The sequence below is a fragment of the Bufo bufo genome, chromosome 2 (genome assembly GCF_905171765.1).
Source record: "Bufo bufo chromosome 2, aBufBuf1.1, whole genome shotgun sequence".
NCBI classification, from domain to species: domain Eukaryota; kingdom Metazoa; phylum Chordata; class Amphibia; order Anura; family Bufonidae; genus Bufo; species Bufo bufo.
In genome coordinates, this window is record NC_053390.1 from 700,594,683 (window position 1) to 700,614,625 (window position 19,943).

The 19,943-nt window shown below is 42.0% G+C and overlaps 1 protein-coding gene across 8 annotated transcripts in view; it reads left to right on the forward strand.

Moving 5' to 3' along the window:
• The window catches only part of TENM3 (teneurin transmembrane protein 3), a 1,407,247-nt gene extending 1,403,753 nt beyond the window's left edge, over positions 1–3,494 (forward strand). For all 8 annotated transcript variants that reach the window (XM_040418697.1, XM_040418698.1, XM_040418703.1 and 5 more), the window contains one exon: positions 1,624–3,494. In XM_040418697.1, the coding sequence (XP_040274631.1) occupies positions 1,624–2,379 (756 nt within the window). In that variant the 3' untranslated portion in view covers positions 2,380–3,494. The remainder of the gene's footprint in view (positions 1–1,623) is intronic.
• Positions 3,495–19,943: the final 16,449 nt, after the last annotated feature.

Genomic DNA, 19,943 nt, shown 5'->3' on the forward strand with positions numbered 1-19,943 from the left:
CCATAATAGGTGTAGGGAACATTGCTTTTATACTATATGATCCACTAAAGCACATTACTGTGAGCATCTTATAACTGTCTTTATTAAATGTTCTACCTAGTGCCCAATTCGGTTTATATATTATGATGACCTACTGTAACCACAAATGTAGTCAATATACTGATTAACCATACCAAAAATGATGATATCCAAATACCATGAACAAGCATGGAATCATGATCCAAATTCTATAACTAGCACTGTTATATACAGTTCACTCCAGTTCACATGGTGGCTCAAATGTTGTATACTATTTTAGCAGGATTAAATGGCATCACTAATGTTATTATCCAGGTTTTATTCTATCCTGTATATGAACTAACAAGTGACACCACAATATGTTCCCTTGTTAAACTATCCTCTATGGAGGATGGAAAACATAATCAATGATATGTCCTATGCTAATAAAACAGTGAGTACGGTTTACCTGAAGGGAGAACTTAACCTTATACAGTTAAATCATGCTTCCAAATGTAAAGGATAATTTACTGTAAATATGCAGGCCTAGATTAAGGTGCAGAGAAGTGAAAGAGCTACCAAGTGATACATTTACAAAGGGGTCACAATGTCCCTACATCCCAAAGTTTAGAATATTTTCTTCTAGGCTCAGATTGGTATCGGAGATGAAAAAGGATTAGATTCAATTTTGTGTTTGAGATATATATATATTTTTTTTATCACTTCCTTTCTCCTCTCCTCTCCCAAACTGTTTTTTACTTATTTGGATGTAGTTGGAATATATTATTATTACTACGTGTAACATGGCTTGAAAATAAAATACAATTATAAAAAAAGAGAGATGAAAAGAGTAGCTTTCAAGTTCTGGAACATTAAATTTGTGTTTATGAAAACATGTCCTTTAAACAGATTTAAATTGTTATTCTTATATAATTTAGTGAGTATACGACTATATACTAAGTTTCAGGTTGCAATCTCTGTTTATTTATTAATTCTCAGACCCCCCGATATTTAATTTGTAACCTGATCTTAGTTTCACAGTTTTCTCATGTGGATGTGTCCCTCCCAGTAGTTCATGTGTGGCCAGGATGCTGCTGTCTTCACTAACTCTCATGTATTAGTATAGTTCATTTCTGCAATCTTTCCTCCTTCCTTTTAATGGCAAACTCTTTAAGTATGCACTTGTAAATCATCAGCATACCCTTTGACTTTAAATCTATGCAAAATATGAATTAGCATTCCATGGATAATCCACTATCTTGAATGAAGCCCATGTTTAAGCCATATTTTGGGGATAGAAGTTGTTCCTTGTTACAATAAATTGACTTCATAGTCAGTATTTATCATTGGTATACAAGCTTATAAAGATGAATGTGTGTCCTTTACCATCATTTATTCATTGTATTGTAAAGACGTTCCTAATATAAGTAGAAACAAATGCACAGCAGGAAAATTCTAATTTCTCAGTCCTATTGACCGTAAATTACCATAAAGTACATAGCAGTGACAGTTTATTGGGATTTGTGAAGAAAGAAAACAAAAAATAACATGTCCAAAATGTAATGCTTTTATATGACATTTTATGTTTCCAAATAAATAATTTATACTTAACTATTTTTCTTTCAGCCTCTTTCTGGGGTACAACAGCAAGTTTCAAGACAGGCAAAGGCTTTCCTATCACTGGGTAAAATCCCAGAGATTCAAATAAGTAGACATAAAACCAGAGAGGAGAAATCATGGTTATGGTTTGCTACTGTGAAATCACTGATCGGAAAAGGAGTCATGCTGGCTGTCAATGAAGGCAAAGTCATCACTAACGTTCTCAATATTGCAAATGAGGACTGCATCAAGGTTGCGGCAGTTCTCAACTCTGCCTTCTACCTAGAGAATCTACATTTTACCATAGAAGGGAGAGACACCCACTATTTCATTAAAACCACCACTCCAGAAAGTGACCTGGCCACCTTAAGGTTGACCAGTGGGCGGAAAACCTTAGAAAATGGCATCAATGTGACAGTCTCCCAGTCTACCACAGTAGTAAATGGAAGAACTCGCAGGTTTGCTGATGTGGAAATGCAGTATGGTGCCCTGGCTTTGCATGTACGTTATGGCATGACGCTTGATGAGGAGAAGGCTCGAATCCTAGAGCAAGCAAGACAAAGAGCTCTTTCCCATGCCTGGGCCAGGGAACAGCAGAGAGTAAGAGATGGTGAAGAGGGTGCGAGGTTGTGGACTGAAGGAGAGAAAAGACAACTGCTGAGTGCTGGCAAAGTACAAGGATATGATGGGTACTATGTACTCTCTGTGGAGCAATACCCTGAATTAGCAGACAGCTCTTACAATATACAGTTTCTCAGACAAAGCGAGATTGGAAAAAGGTAACACAACGGCCTTGCTGAGGCTGCCAAAGAGACATGACACTTGTGCTTCCTGCAGAAAGGGAGACGGAAACTGTTTTGCTGCATAGTTATTTGAGCTTAGACTCTATATTGGCTCAAATATCCTCTCTGTAGCACAATCTGTACTGGACTCTCAATTTAAGAGCCTTCTTGGGGAAAGAAAATGCTGTTGGCACCCACCCCTATGTTTTTATGAATGACCTTAAAGGTGATCTGCTTTAAGATAACATGTTTACATATGCATATCACTGCACTTGGACTGGAGAGTAAAGCCTATAGATTTTGCAGTAGGCTCTATCTACGTTCATCCAGGCACTGTATTAAAAGAAAAAAAAAAGAATCAAACCGAATATCTGTACAGTGTTTCTGAATATTATTGAAATGTTGACCTTTGCTTACCAGAAGTAGTTTCTCGATTTCTCTTTCTCTCTGCATAGGATGTGGTATATATCATTGTTAATTTTGAAATGTGGATCAAAATTACTGTTTATAGACAACTCGACTGCTTTTTCCGTGCTGCTTTATAAAAGAGGCAAGGACAATAATTGGCACAAGTGACTTATGCTACCATGTGACTTTAAATACAGATTTTACAATGCTAACATGGTTTGCCTTCAACAACAAAAAAATATTGCAAGTAGAATTCTCTGCAAGTTTGAGCAAAGGAATCTGTTTGTTTTCTTTCTTTTTTTTGTAAATTATGTGAAACAAGTTGTTTATGGATTTTTATAGGAATTACAATTTACTGTACATCAAATATTAGTCTCAGAGGAGTTAATTTATGTAAAAGTGTTTCAGAAAGTTTATATATAAAATAAAATGATAAAAAAAAATGAATGTAAAATCTCTTAAGGGTCCTTTTTCTATGGATAGTTTTATAGTCATTTACATTCTTCGAATACTAGAATCTAAAGTAAGCTCATTGGACCTATAGATTTAAATAGAAGATAATTAAATATTAAAAGCAATTTTACAGTGTGAATAAATATACATATAAATGGTTTAATTAATAAGTAAAAAAAAAAAAAGATAATGCTGCAAAGTGTAGGAAAGCGAGAAATTTGGGAATTTCTAGCTCCTTCTGCTTTCCAGGTTATAGCGATGACTATCCTAGAAGTAAGGGCAAGCACCAATGCATTTCGTTACCTGCACGTAGAATGGTGAATTTTACAGGTACCTGGTGTTATGCTAAAGTGGGCAAGTGCAAGTCAGCAGTTGCCAGGCCTTCACCAGTGCTGTACCGAAATCATGGTTTTTATATAATATGCCAACTAGCTCATGGCTTATGTAGACCTTGTTGGGGCTTGTATCAATACTCCTACAATAGAACTTGCCGTTTTGAAGTAGTCTGGTGTATACTTCTTCCTGGTACACTTGCTCTGTAATATTCTCTGAAATCAGTAGGATCTGTTTGTTAATGCTTTTCGCCTCAACATGACATATTTTATTTTGTGTGTTTTTAAAAAAAATCATAATCCTTACTTTATAGTTCTAATGCCGTTAAAACAGGTCGTAGTATAATATTCTAGACTCACAGATGAGCTTTAAAGAAATGTTCGCATATCGAAAAGTTCATACTTGCCAACAATAAAAGCAGTGTTACTTGTGTACATTAAAGGCTTATGTATTGTTCCAAAATTTCCAATGCCGACTTATTTTCCATTTTGAATCTTGTAAATGTTTTTTTTTTATATATTTATTTTAATGCCTCTGTTGTTACAACTACTTATAAACCTTGGAGGTTTATCCATCCTTCTAATAAAAGTGTTTGCTTTGAAAGGCAATGAAACAGAGTAGGCAGCCATTTCTTGACGCAGAAATGCAAATTGGGCCATATCTTTGTTGAGTGTCTCGTTCTTCTCTAGGGGAATGTACAGTAATCAAGAAAACTGTCATCGTATAAATGTTGTCGAACAAATCAGTCTTATGTACAATCTCATCTTCTCTTACCATGTTCATCCTTTATCAATCTGACTGCATAAAGGTTACAGCAGATGTCGAATTGTAGAGAAAGAATTTGTTTTGTGTTTTTTTTTTGTCTGGCCGAATCCCGTCACTAATGCTGTAAACAGGCCTGATGCCTGCCAAGTCCCATTGTAGTCAATGGACTCTGGCGAGGAAAGGTAGTATCCAGCTATGTGATGAGGCTGTTCCCCTGCTGGACGATTTTAGCGCTAATGTGAAACTAGTCTTACATGCAGCAATCACTCTGCTGTATGGCGACAAGGGATCACTGATGCGTTTGCTCGTCCCCATAGAGAATCATTGTTTCTGGGCAGCAGATCACTGTTTAAACAGCACAATCTGCTGCCGAGAAACAGTGATTAAGATGACCGCTTGAGAGATGCCTTCACTTGATGAGCGAGCATTTGTGCATGTGGTCACTTGAACATTGGACATCATCAATTCCAGTCCTGGACTATGGCACTGGAAGGGAGGGACCTTTAGCAAGTGAATTTATTTCTTACTTTTATAAGCTCCCCAGAAGATTTTAAAAACTGTGTGACAACTCCTTTGATACACGTGACACATTGCATATACAGCAGAATTCTGATGCATTTTCATTAGGAAATCTTTCCCTACTGCATTCATCAATAATACCATTGACACTGTCAATCTTTAAAAATGTCTTCCAGGAATGTAAATTGCCAACAAAAGACTTCTTGATGATTTCTGTAAAAAATGTGACACAATTGGTGAGAGCATGATCATTTCAAACCACGTGCTTAAAAAAAAAAAAAAAATTATTTTTTTTTTAAACATGTATAAAAGGATTTAAATTGATCAAATCTGGTAGTTCTGATACTGTAGATATATAGAATGTATTTTACCTCTGTTATACAGAAATGTGTAATACCTTTAGCAAGTTCAAATTTGTATACTATCATTACATACACAGCAAGTTTATATGCCAAATCTGAATGTTTGGGTAGTACAAAAAAGTTATCCAAAGGTATCCTGTGACATACTCCAAGGTGTATATGAGCCAAATCTATGCCTTAAGAGTTTTGTTTGTTATTTTACAGATAAACCCATAGGGCCATATTTATTATTATCTCAAGTCAGAATAATGGAGTGAAAAAGTCGCAAATTTTTGCGCAATCGCTTAAACTGCGCAAAAATTTGCGACTTTTATTGGCTCTGCGCTATGCTCGCCAGTTTTATTAATGTGGGCGTATTTTCTTATGTAAATGAATCTCTAGACAGATTTACTATTGCAACAATTTAAAAAGTCGCTAAAAAGTCGCAAACAAATGCGCAAAATCACTCCAGTGCAGACCATGCTTATTTTATGCGACTTAAAAAAAACATGTGACATTTTCGTGCGACTTTTGCAAAGCCGCTACTGACGGATAAACGGCTATCGTCAAACCACATTTATCACAGTCTTAAAGGGCCGATCATAAATCTGACTTAGCTAAAATTGACTTTAGCCATATGTGAAAGTGGAGTGAGCTGTCAGAGTAATGATAAATCTGGCCCATAGTTTTTTTAATTTTTTTTTCTCTAAAGGATATTTGTTTATCAAAAAAGAAAACCTACATTTTTGTACAATGAAAGTCACTGGCAGAGGCTTGCAGGTATTGTATGGATTACATAATATAGTCACATACATTACATAATATAGTTACAAGCCACTAACCTACTATTAGTATTAGATTTCTTCTGAAAGCTTTACTTTTGATAAGAAAATACCTGCAATCAAAGTCAAATTGTTTTTATTTTGCTAAAAGAGATGAATTTACACTGATGACTGCACATTGAAGCTCATTGTCGTGCAAAATCTACAGTATATGCTAAGAACTGCAAATTTAGGTTTAATACTACATATTTAACCACTTCACATCCGCGCATAGGATATAAACATCCTATGGGTGGATGTTTATCTCTGAATGAACTTTCTGGAACATCCATTCAGAGATGGCAGCTGCATGCTAATCGTGCAGCTGCCGTGCAAGTGGCCTTCCCAGGTCTCCTTGCCTTCTAGATTACTGTATACACAGCGCTCAACGTAATGCGCTTCCATAGACCTCGATCAGCCCTGCACTCTCTTGGGGCTGTATTTCCCCTGTAACTAAGGCTACTATGTTAGTGAAAAAAAAAAAAAAAAAGTTAAGTTAAATGTCCCCCAGAGGTCTTGTATGACCTTATGGGAGACGCAAAGTGTAAAAAAAAATAAAAAATAGGTTTCACATGTAAAAAAAAAAAATTCCCCAATTTAGTACAAAAAAATAAAATGTTAAAAATAGGAAAAAAATAAATAAATAGACATATTTGGTATTGCCCCGTCTGTAACAACTGGCTCTATAAATATATCACATAATACCAGAAAAAAAAATAGTCCGATAAATACCATAAAAAAATTAAAAATAAAAACTGTCAAAAAAAGCCCTTTTTGTCACCTTACATCACAAAAAGTGCAACTCCAAGTGATCAAAAAGGAGTATGTCCCACAAAAAAAGTACCAATAAAACCGTCACCTCATCCCTCAAAAAATGAGCCCCTATATAAGAAAATCGCTCAAAAACAAAACAAAACTATAGCTCTCAGAACAGGGAGACATTAAAACAGAATTTTTTTGTTTAAAAAATGCTATTATTGTGTTAAAGTGAAATAAATAAAAAAAAGTATACATATTAGGTATCACCGCATCCGTAACAGCAAGCTCTATAAAAATATCACATGACCTAACCCCTTAGGTGAACACCGTAATAAAAAAATAAAAAAAAGAAACTGCCAAAAGAAAGCTATTTTTTTTCACCTTACATCACAAAAATTGCAACACCAAGCGATCAAAAAGGCCCCCCAAAATAGTACCGATCAAACCGTCACCTCATCCCGCAAAAAATGAGACTCTACATAAGAAAATCGGTCAAAAAATATAAAAGCTATGGCTCTCAGACTATGGAGACACTAAAGCATCATATTTTTATATTTTTGGTTTCAAAAATGCTATTATTGTGTAAAACTTAAATAAATAAGAAAAAGTATACATATTAGGTATTGCCGTGTCCGTAACAACCTGCTATATAAAAATGTCACATGACATAACCCCTCAGATGAACGCAAAAAAAAATTATAAATAAAAACTGTGCTAAAACAACCAATTTTTTGGTCACCTTGCGCCATAAAGTGTAATAAAGAATGATCAAAAAATCATATGTACCCAAAAATGGTACCAATAAAAACATCAACTTATCATGCAAAAAAGGAGCCTCTGCACAAGACGAACGGCAGAAAAATAAATAAAATATGGCGTTCACAAAATGGAGACACAAAAACATATATTTTTTTAAATGCTTTATTATGTAAAACTGAAACAAAGAAATAAAGTAGAAATATTTAATAATATTGCGTCTGTAACAACCTGCTTTATAAAAATAGCACATGATCTACCCTGTCAGATGAATCTTGTAAAAAATAAAAACAGATGGCTTAAGGTAGAGAAATGAACATTCATTGCATGGACAACAGCTCTGGTAGACATTCCTGCAGTCAGCATGCCAATTGCACACTCCCACAAACGTTGCAACATCTGTGGCATTGTGCTGTGTTATCAAACTGCACATTTTCGAGTGGCCTTTTATTGTGTGCAGTCTAAGGCACACCTGTGCAATATTCATGCTGTCTAATCAGCACCTTGATATGCCACACCTGTGAGGTGGGATGGATTATCTCAGCAAAGGAGAAGTGCTCACTAACACAGATTTAGACAGATTTGCGAACAATATTTGAGAGTAATGGGTCTTTTGTGTATGTAGAAAATGTTTCAGATCTTTGAGTTCAGCTCATACAAAATGAGAGCAAAACCGAAAGTGTTGCGTTTATATTTTTGTTCAGTGTATATATTGTGGGGATTCGCTCTGGTAGTTAGGATTAGCGGGTGCAGCACAGAGGCAAAGTACAAGTTCTTGGTTCAAAACATCAGTGTTTATTCATACATGAAAGCAAAACAAAAATGCAAGTTGCTTGGTGATCCTTCACACACATGAAAAGTTAATATACAAAACAGTCACCTTTTATTCTGGGTGTTAATTCACACCCTGTTGGAAGTTCTGCCTTGTCAAGTCCACAGGCAGGTGTTAGGCAGCCTGTTCGACCTCACAGGGGTCTGAGCCCTCCAGCCTGGCGCAAGCCGCAGATCCCAACACAGCCCTCAGATCACAGCACACAGACCTCCTGAGCTCCACTGTCAGACGGAGGTAATCCTCTCCACCTGGCAGTGCTGGCTGGTTTTTATACCTGGCAAAACCCGGCCTGGAACATGCGTTGTAGTAACCCACCCAGCACTTTGACTACTCCCAGTAAGAGTTGTCTCGGATCAGCTATTATAGCCATACTAAGTATCAAGGTGTCAAACAGCAACTGTGCTGACACATCAAAAACGGCTCTTACTCCACCGAGGCCAGGAACCTCGGTGACATGTACCTATCATCCACGATGATTCCTTGTACCTTCTTACATACCTCCTCCCTTTGTTCAACCCCGAGGGGGTGAACACATGCCATACAGTATACTTGGGACAGGGCATCCGCATTTCCTTGAAACCAGCCTGCCTTGTGTTCTATGGAGAACTTAAAGTTTTGTAAGGCATGGAACCACCTGGTGACTCGGGCATTTCTTTCTTTGGCCTGGCTCATCCACTTGAGAGGGGAGTGGTCAGTCAACAGGGGCAATGTTCTCCCCAACAAATAATAGCAGAGAGACTCGAGTGCCCACTTGATAGCCAGGCACTCTCTCTCCACTATATTGTACCTGGTCTTGGCTGGCGTGAGCTTGCGGCTTAGGAAGACAATGGAATACTCCTCCCCATTGACTTCCTGAGACAGTACAGAACCGAGGCCTACTTCAGAGGCGTCCGTCTGTATTATGAATTCTCGCTCACCAAAACTGGGGACCCACAAAGGGCCGACTTCAAAGCGGAGAAAGCCTCTTCCGCCTGGTCATTCCAGTGAACCATCACTGGCTTGCGTCCCTTCAATAACCCTGTCAATGGCGCGGCTACAGTATCAAAGTGGGTAATAAATCTCATGTAATAGCCTATCATTCCTAGGAATTACTTTACTTGTTTAGTGGTGACAGTTCGGGGCCAATTTTTTATCACCTCTATTTTGTTTACTTGGGGTTTGATCACTCAGTGCCCAATGACATACCCCAGGTATTTTGTCTCCTCTAACCCTATCGCGCATTTTTTTGGGTTAGCGGTTAGTCCAGCTTTTCGAAGTGAGTCTACTACAGCCTGCACTTTGGGTAGGTGACTTTCCCAGTCGGTACTATGGATGACAATATCATCCATGTAAGCCAAAGCGTACCGATGATTTGGTCGCAGCACAATGTCCATTAGCCTTTGGAAAGTGGCGGGGGCGCCATGCAGACCAAAGGGTAACACCTTATACTGGTATAGCGCCTCCGGTGTGATGAAGGCCATTTTCTGTTTGGCAGCCTCCGTTAGGGGTACCTGCCAGTACCCTTTGGTGAGGTCCAAAACAGAAAAATACCGGGCTTGTCCTCACCTCTCGATCAGCTCATCTACCCGGGGCATGGGATACGCATCGAACTTGTAGATTTTGTGTCGTTTCCGGAAATCATTACAGAATCGTAACGACCCGTCCGGCTTTGGTATTAAGACTATCGGACTGGCCCACTCACTTTTGGGCTCCTCAATGAAGTCTAGTTGCAGCATTAGCTGTACTTCCTCCGAGATGGCTTGTCGCTGAGCCTCAGGTACCCGGTATGTTTTCAACCGGATTTTGGCCTCAGGCTCAGTGACAATGTCATGCTGGATTATGGAAGTGCATCCAGGGAGGTCTCAGAACAAGTCCGTGTTCCTGCTGACAAACTCCCTGGCCTCCTGAGTCTGTTTAGAGGAGAGGCTGTCAGCAATCTTCACTGTGGCAACCGCTGCCCTTACATCAGACTGAGGGGCCAGAACCTCTCCTCCAAGAAAACTCGGCTGCGGGCTATCATCAGTACTGGTCTCCCTATCTTTCCAAGGTTTGAGCAAATTCACATGGTACACCTGCTCCGGTTTCCGCCACCCTGGCTGGTGTACCTTGTAGTTTACTTCTCCAACCTCGAGTACCTTGTAGGGTCCCTGACACCTAGCCAGTAACTTACTGTCCACTGTTGGTACCAGAATCAAAACCCAATCTCCCGGGTTAAAGATCCGCACCTGAGCCTGCTGATTATACACCTGACTTTGAGCTCGCTGAGCTGCCTCCATTTGTTCCTTTACCAGCGGCAACACAGTTTCCATACATTCCTGCATCTGGGTAACATATTCAAAAACGCTTTTATATGGTGTGGGTTGTTGCTCCCACGCCACTTTGGCTATATCCAACAGACCACGTGGATGTCTGCCATATAGAAGTTCGAAGGGTGAGAACCCAGTAGAGGCCTGGGGCACTTGTAGCACTGCAAACATAAGATAGGACAGAAGGAGGTCCCAGTCCTTCCCATCCTTAGACACTACTCGTTTTAATATGGTTTTTAACGTTTTATCAAACCTTTCTACTAGGCCATCAGTTTGCGGGTGATAGACGGATGTCCATATCTGCTTGATGTTCAGAAACTTACGGAGTTCCTGCATGACTTTGGACATAAAAGGGGTCCCCTGGTCAGTCAGAACCTCTTTAGGTAGCCCCACTCCGGAGAAGATCTCCATTAACTCCTTTGCTATGAGTTTGGCTGATGTATGTCGCAGTGGCACCGCCTTCGGATACTGAGTGGCGTAGTCTAGGATTACCAAGATATGTTGGTGCCCTCTAGCGGACTTCGGTACTGGACCTACAAGATCCATAGCGATTCTTTCAAATGGAGTCTCGATAATCGGGAGAGGCACTAAGGGACTGTGGAACAGGTGCTGAGGGCTAGTTGTTTGGCAGGTTGGGCATGACTTACAAAAGTCATCCATCTCTCTAAGCACTCTGGACCAGTAAAACTGTTGTAGTATCCGGTCCTGTGTCTTCTGCAGTCACAGATGACCCCCGAGAACATGCTGATGGGCTAACACTAACACGAGTTTTTGATAAACCCGGGGCACCACCAACTGTTCAATGGGTTCACCCCGCAGCTGCTTTACCCGATATAGCATATTCTGGTTGACCACAAAACGGGGAAATATCGACTCGGCCTCAGTTTGTTGGGGTACCCCATCAACTATTACCACATTCTCCAAAGCCCGTGATAGGGTTGGGTCTCAGCTTTGGGCTGTACCGAAATTCTCCCCGGAGACGTTGAGGTCTATCAACTCAGGTCCTGGTGGCAAATCCCCCATGTCTCCCACCATTACCCTTCGCAGGGTTATCTCCCCCTCTTCCACCGAGGTGGCGGTCACCCCTACAGCTTTTTTCAGGCCTCGTGGATGCTTGGGGTTGCTCCTGCTGTCTGCAAAGCCATCACGTGTTGTAGCAGCAACTGGTTGGTCTCTTGCTGCTGCTTATTAGCCTCCCATTGGTGCAGGTTGATCTCTCACTGCTGTAGATTAGCTTTCACGAGGGCCTTCACGACAGCCTCCCTTTTGTCGTGGGGTACAACTTGTAATACCGCTGGTTTGATGTACGACATACAACTATGCCCAAAAATGCAAACCAAAAAATATATCGGTGGTCACGCCAGCCTCACTGCGCTTGCCCGCATCCTCCACCAAATGTGGGGATTCACTCTATCAGTTAGGCTTAGCGGGTGCAGCACAGAGGCAAAGTACAAGTTCTTCTTTCAAAACATGTTTATTCATACATGAAAGCAAAAAAAAAACGCAAGTTGCTTAGTGATTGTTCACACACATGAAATGTTTGTATACAAAACAGTCACCTTTTATCCTGGGTGTTACTTCACACCCTTTTGGAAGTTCTGCCTTATCAAGTCCACAGGCAGGCGTTAGGTGGCCTGTTTGACCTCACAGGGGTCTGAGCCCTCCAGCCTGGCTCAAACAGCAAATATTAATACAGCCCTCAGATCACAGCACACAGACCTCCTGAGCTCCACTGTCAGACAGAGGTAATCCTCTCCACCTGGCAGTGCTCTCTGGTTTTTATACCTGGCAAAACCCGGCCTGGAACATGGGGAGTAGTAACCCACCCAGCACTTTGACTACTCCCAGTAAGAGTTGTCCCGGATCAGCTATTATAGCCATACTAAGTATCAAGGTGTCAAACAGCAACTGTGCTGACACATCAAAAACGGCTCTTACTCCACCGAGGCCAGGAACCTCGGTGACATGTACCTATCATCCACGATGATTCCTTGTACCTTCTTACATACCTCCTCCCTTTGTTCAACCCCGAGGGGGTGAACACATGCCATACAGTATACTCGGAACAGGGCATCCGCATTTCCTTGAAACCAGCCTGCCCTGTGTTCTATGGAGAAAGTTTTGTAAGGACAGGAACCACCTGGTGACTCGGGCATTTCTTTCTTTGGCCTGGCTCATCCAATTGAGAGGGGAGTGGTCAGTCAACAGGGGCAATGTTCTCCCCAACAAATAATAGCAGAGAGACTCGAGTGCCCACTTGATAGCCAGGCACTCTCTCTCCACTATATTGTACCTGGTCTTGGCTGGGGTGAGCTTGTGGCTTAGGAAGACAACAGAATACTCCTCCCCATTGATTACAGCACACAGACCTCCTGAGCTCCACTGTCAGACAGAGGTAATCCTCTCCACCTGGCAGTGCTCTCTGGTTTTTATACCTGGCAAAACCCAGCCTGGAACATGGGGAGTAGTAACCCACCCAGCACTTTGACTACTCCCAGTAAGAGCTGTCCCGGATCAGCTATTATAGCCATACTAAGTATCAAGGTGTCAAAAAGCAACTGCTGCTGACACATCAAAAACAGCTCTTACTCCACCAAGGCCAGGAACCTCTGTGACGTGTACCTATTATCCACGATGATTCCTTGTACCTTCTTACAATATATATATTGTAAGGGATCATTCTCTCTCAGGGGGTAGCGGGTCACAATCACAGACTTCTTCGCAGAAAACAGTATTTAATGTCCAAACTGGTGCTTTATTTTGGCACTTCAGCACCCGCATAAACATAAGCATCAAAATAAACACCTGCCCGTCTGGGCTCTAACTAATACACAGTACTTTTCCCTGAATCACCTCTAAGCACAGCTTATACAAAGGGGCTTAGGCTCCAGCCATTAGCAGATTCGCTCACTGAACACAAGTCCAGATAGGGAAGAGATCCGGCTACACGTAGCCTCGTGGCCCCTCAGCCCTCCTGACTGAGACCACCCAGAGCTTCTCTAGGTTTCTGTTTCCAAGTCTTCTCTTCCCAGACTGACACACAGAGGGTTGGTTTTATCCCTTCTTGATTACAGCAGGCCTTACCTTCGATGACCTCAGGTAAAAGCCAACACATACACTGGAAGGGTGTGGACTGGCAGATCCCACTACCAAACCTATCCACCAGTCCAAATAAAATCCAGCCCAGAACAAAATGCAGACAACACAGTCTCAGCAAACTATGCTTTGCTGAAACCCCCACAGCTTTCTGGATCTTATTTATCTCACACAGTTGAGGTATCTGGGTGGGATATACACACCTTCCAGTACTTATACTGTACACATCACTGCTATATATATATATATATATTTATAAATATATATATATTGTAAGAAGGTACCTGGAATCATCGTGAATGGGAGGTATGTGTCACCGAGGTTCCTGGCCTCGGTAAAGTAAGAGCCGGTATTTTATGTGGCAGCAGCAGCTACTGCTAATTGACACCTTGAGATTTGCAATCAGCATGGCTGTCATAGCTGATCCGGGACAGCTCTTACTGGGAGTAGTCAAAGTGCTGGGTGGGTGACTACTCCCCATGTTCAAGGCCGGGTTTTGCCAGGCATAAAAACCAGCCAGCACTGCCAGGTGTGGTGGATTTACTTCCATCTGACAGTGGAGCTCAGGAGTCTGTGTGCTTTAAACTGAGGGCTGTGCTGGGATTTAAGATTTGAGCTGGGCTGGAGAACTCAGGCCCCTCTAAAAGGCGAACAGGCCACCTATGGACTTGATGAGGCTGAACTGCTAACAGGATGTGAGTTAACACCCAGGAGAAAGGGTGACTTTTATTGTTTATGGACTTTCCTTGTGTGTGAACAAACACCAAGCCACCTGCGTTTTGTGATACAACTTATCTACATTTTGTTATACACCAATGTGTGAATAAACACTGCTGTTTGATTCAAGAACTATGTACTTCGCCTCTATACTGCCCCTATATATTAGAGTGAGGTTGCAGGGCTGCTTTCATTTCCTGGGTCCGTCCTTTAAAGGTCTGTGATTTTCCTGCATTATGTGTCTGATGAGGAAGGGGGCCTCCTCCGAAACACGTTACTTCCTTTTATCTAGTTGTCACAGTTTTTTTTAATAAACTACTTGTTCACATAGTAGTGCCCATTTTTATTTCTACTTATTACTTGGTTCTTGCAATCTGGTTTCTGTCCAGAGTATCCAGTGGGAAGGAATGGCAAATCAAGTGGACGTTTGGACTGGACCCTGTATATCTTTCACTACTACCAAGTCTTTTGCTGGTGAGCGTCTAGAATTGGGGATTTAGTGCCTATTATCTGTATGGTTTTCCCACATTGCGCTTCTGTGTCTTTTGTTTCTTTATATATATCAAGAGATAGAGAAACAGGCCATAGGATTTAAGGGACTGTTGTGGGCTTTGCAGCATGTGTTTAGTACTATAGTTCATCGCACTGGTTGGCTAACACTGAATCTGTCAGACACAACCTGAACCCATTCATTTGGGAGTAAAAAGAGAGTGAAAGTCAGGAATTTTAATGGTAGGAGAAAATGTTTAACTTTCATTGTATGAAAAATGCATATGACAAAATAAGCTGCCATGTTCTATTGACTGTGATAACAATGTAATCAGCAGTTCGAGAACTTTAGGGAAAGAAATATGAAAAATATACATTGATGTCCTCAAAAAGCCTGAACATCTGAAAACACTGAGGGGTTGGACTGCTGGTGACAATCATGTAGCGTCCATTGTTTATCACTGACCAATTTAGTAAGAAAATATAGCTACTGTGTTAAATGAGTCATTTTAGAGAATGTCATATTATTCTCTGCTTTAGGGCTCATTCAGACGGCCGTATGCTGTCCGCAAAAATACTGAATGCTATCCGTTTTTTTGCGGATCCGCAAAAAAACGGATCTGCAAAAAAACGGATAGCATTCAGTATTTTTGCGGACCCATAGACTTCAATGGGGCCATGTCCTGATTTTCACGGACAAGTATAGGACATGTTTCATTTTTTTTGCGGATCCGCAAAAAAACGGATAGCATTCAGTATTTTTGCGGACAGCATACGGCCGTCTGAATGAGCCCTTAATCTGAAAACCTCCGCACACCTCATGTGCTAAATATATATTTTTTTATATCTATCAAAGCTTCTTTTTACTGATGCAGAGCTCAAAATGCCTGCTTAATGTCACACAACCACATCACTAAAAGGAGTCTGTCTCCGGTTTTATGGCAACATACACTAGTGACAGAATTTTTTTTTAAAAGCACAAAAAACCTACACATATGTAGTATTGTTGCAATTGTACAGACCCAGAGAATGAAGAGCGCAGGTCAGTTTTGCCACATAGGGAACACTGTATGGACAAAACCCGTAAAACTGTGGCAGAATTGCATATTTTTTCCCAATTCCACCTCATTTGGAATTTTTCTTCCACTTTCCACTACATTGTATGCCATATTCAATGGTGGCATTAGAAAGTACAACTTGTCCTGCAAAAAATGAGCCCTCATATGGCTATGTGAATGGAAAAATAAAAAATTTAGTAGTGACTCAATTAGAGCATCACAAATTACACTAATAAATGTAATGCTCTTCTGTGTCATTCTGTTATCCCAAACCTACAACTACTATTATCATGATGATTACCTTGCAGATAATTTCTTCCCCTCCCAGCAGCAGTAAATTGACAGTGGATTACATTACATATAGGAGATCCTGAGAACTACAGCAGGCTGTTCCCTACTGGATCAATTGTGTTGGCTGCTACAGAAAGACAATAATTTATATTTCATTTTCAATTGCATAGTACAGCCAAAAAAAAACAGCCAAAAAGTCTAAAAAGATTTATTTTATATGCATATTGGGGGCAGTTTTATATGCATATTGGGGGAGTAAGATTTAAGGTCAGTTTTGCTTGAATCTGCATTGGCATATTTTGAGCCAAATTCGAGTGTTGCAAATTGTTTGTTAAATTTGGCGCATCTTTAAAACTAACACTGTTGGCTAGAAATTCTACTCCACTTTTTCTACACCAACTCCCTACTGGACTGAGAATGCAACTTTTTTTGTCATAAACATGACCAATTTCCCACTCATTTTTCAAAATTGCCATGAGTAATGTAAAAATGCAATAATCTGCACAATTTTTGTGCAAATAAGCTCCAGAAGTTCAAAGCCCCTATTTTGAGACATGTTTTAGCCAAATTACCACTACTGAGATTAAAAGAATACCCCTTTTTGATGGAAGTATCCCTTTAAATTCTTGCTGCCTGTTCTCACAATCGCCAATAATAGGAGCTTACTGAAGATAGATTTGTAAACAGCACTATAATTAGTGATGAGTGAAGTTATGAAAAATACAATTCGGCTCCTTCGCCAGAATTTCACAAAGAAATTTGATTTGTGAGACACAAATAAACTGTAAATACTTTTTTGATTATATGAAGCCCTGCCCTTTGTGGATATAAACACGTTCCTTATCACAACAGTACTACACAGCCGACAAAGTTTCTTTAGTCTGGAGGCAAGGATTAGCATTAAAGGGAATTTTTATAATGTAAGTGATGCCAAGTCAGGTTATGTAATTTTTATCTTCATACTCACTTGCCTTCTGACGCTTTGCTCCAAAAAGCCAGCCGTAAAATGTACTGAGAGGACTCCTGAGCTCATACACATAATGGAGAGGACTCAAAGAGGAGTCCTCTTATTGTACTTTACTGCCGGCTTGTAGGAGCATAGTGTCGGAATGCAAATGAGTACATAATTGGACTCTGCATTACTTATACTATACAACGTTTAGGCTAGTTTCATATCTCCGGTAGGGGCTCCAGCAGGCTGTTTCAGTAGGGGACAGCTTGCTGAAGTTCTCCGGATCTGACACTGCCGGATACTGTTGTCTCTCTGCCAGAACCCATTGATTATAATGCCATCTGGCAGAGATCTAGCAGCTACCTGGATAGAAACCATCATTCTCTACCAGATCTGGCAGCCAGATCACCCTTCCGCAGATGTAAAAACTAGCCTTACTCTAGTTTTTTAGTGTGTTTTTGAGCTGACAGAGTCCCTTGTCAGCATAGGCGTCGCTACAAGGGGGCAAGGGGGGGCAATTGCCCCCTCTAGGTTATTCCTTGCCCACCCGCGTGCCCTCCGCTGATTCTCCATTAAAATACTGACCACCCCTAGTACAGCGGTGATCTGTCCAGGGCCGTTTTTAACGCGAGGCAAAAGGGGCAGCTGCCCCGGGCCCAGTTGCTCCTGGGGGGCCCAAGGCAGCTGCCTCTTGAGCCCCGCATGCCACTGGTGATGAGGAGGGCAGCGGCAGGTGACAGGGAGATGAGCGCTTCCATTGTGATAGTGCTCATCTCCATAGTCATCTGTATCACTGTCCTTCAACCGCCCACCTCAGCTGCTATTGGCTGGGAGGGAGAGGGCAGCACTGCCATTGGCTGCCGGTGTATTTCATACTAGCAGGGCCTGCAGAGGCAGAAAAGAATGCGGCTTGGGGATTTAACATCAGGAAACATCGTTTCTCCAAACTCTTCACCCTTTTGTAAATAAGCCTGTGAGCGTCTGTTCATTGGTCTTCTTTAGTGACATGTTTAACCACCTCCGGACCGCCTAACGCAGATTCGCGTTCCGGAGGTGGCAGCGCTGCGCACAGTCACGCATATACGCGTCATCTCGCGAGACGCGAGATTTCGCTCCAAGCCGGCCCGCGCATGCGCATCGCGGGCCGGCAAAAGTTAAAGAACAAGTTCGTCACCAGCCTGCCAGCAACGATCATTGGCTGGCAGGCTGGCGATTTTTAAAAAATCCAATCACAAGCCATATAACAGATCATATTAGTAAATATGATCTGTTATATGGCTTCTCTGCTCCTCTGCTGGTCCTTTTCGTCGGTTGGATCCAGCAGAGAAGCAGACATCACTGTGAGTAGCACCAACACTACACTGTAGCCCCTGATCACCCCCCTGCACCCCAATTAACCCTTTGATCACCCCTTTGATCGCCCCTGTCAATCACCAGTGAAAGGAAAAAAAGTGATCAGTGTAAACTGTGGAAAGCAGTGGCTCTCTGACCCAAAGTTCGGACGAGGAGGTGGAGGTCCCTGATAGCACCAGGCGTACCAGGCCCCGTGTCGCTAGACCACAGGTTACGCAGGATCCGCTTCAAGAGCAGCAGAGTGGGGCTGTCGCTGCCGGATCACGTGGTGAGGCATACACCAGCAGCGCAGCCCTCCCTGGACCTAGTACCAGCACTGCCGTACAACATGGTGACGTGGCGAGCACCAGAAGGGCAGTTGAAGCTGGTACGGTGGCACGTGCACTAGTTACCCCGTCGCAGCCACCGCACAGACAGGCCCGTAGAGCCCCTAGAGTCCCTGAGGTGCTGGCAAACCCTGATTGGCAGTCACCAACTTCAGCCGCACCTGTAGTTCCCCCTTTCACCGCCCAGTCTGGAGTTCGGGTTGAGACGGCTCAAATCGGTTCGGCCCTGGGATTTTTTGAGCTGTTCTTGACTGCGGAGCTCTTGGACTTAGTCGTGGCAGAGACCAACCAGTATGCCACACAATTTATATCCGCCAACCCGGGAAGCTTTTATGCCCAGCCTTTCCGGTGGAAACCAGTCCAAGTTTCCGAAATTAAAATTTTTTTGGGCCTTCTCCTCAACATGGGCCTGACAAAAAAGCATGAATTGCGGTCATATTGGTCAACGCACCCAATTCATCACATGCCCATGTTCTCTGCTGCTATGTCCAGGGCACGATTTGAGGCCATCCTCCGTTTCCTGCATTTTAGCGACAACACCACCTCCCGTCCCAGAGGCCACCCAGCTTTTGACCGGCTCCACAAAATTCGGCCCCTCATAGACCATTTCAACCAGAAATTTGCAGATTTGTATACCCCCGAGCAAAACATCTGCGTAGACGAGTCCCTAATACATTTTACCGGGCGCCTTGGCTTCAAACAGTACGTCCCAAGCAAGCGTGCCCGGTATGGGGTCAAATTGTATAAGCTCTGTGAAAGGGCCACAGGCTATACCCACAAATTTCGTGTCTATGAGGGAAAAGATCAGACCCTGGAGCCGGTCGGTTGCCCTGACTACCTGGGGAGCAGTGGGAAGACAGTCTGGGACTTGGTGTCACCCTTATTCGGCAAGGGGTACCATCTTTATGTGGACAATTTTTACACAAGTGTGGCCCTCTTTAGGCATTTGTTTCTAGAACGGATTTGCGCCTGTGGCACCGCGCGAACTAGTCGCGTGGGCTTCCCCCAACG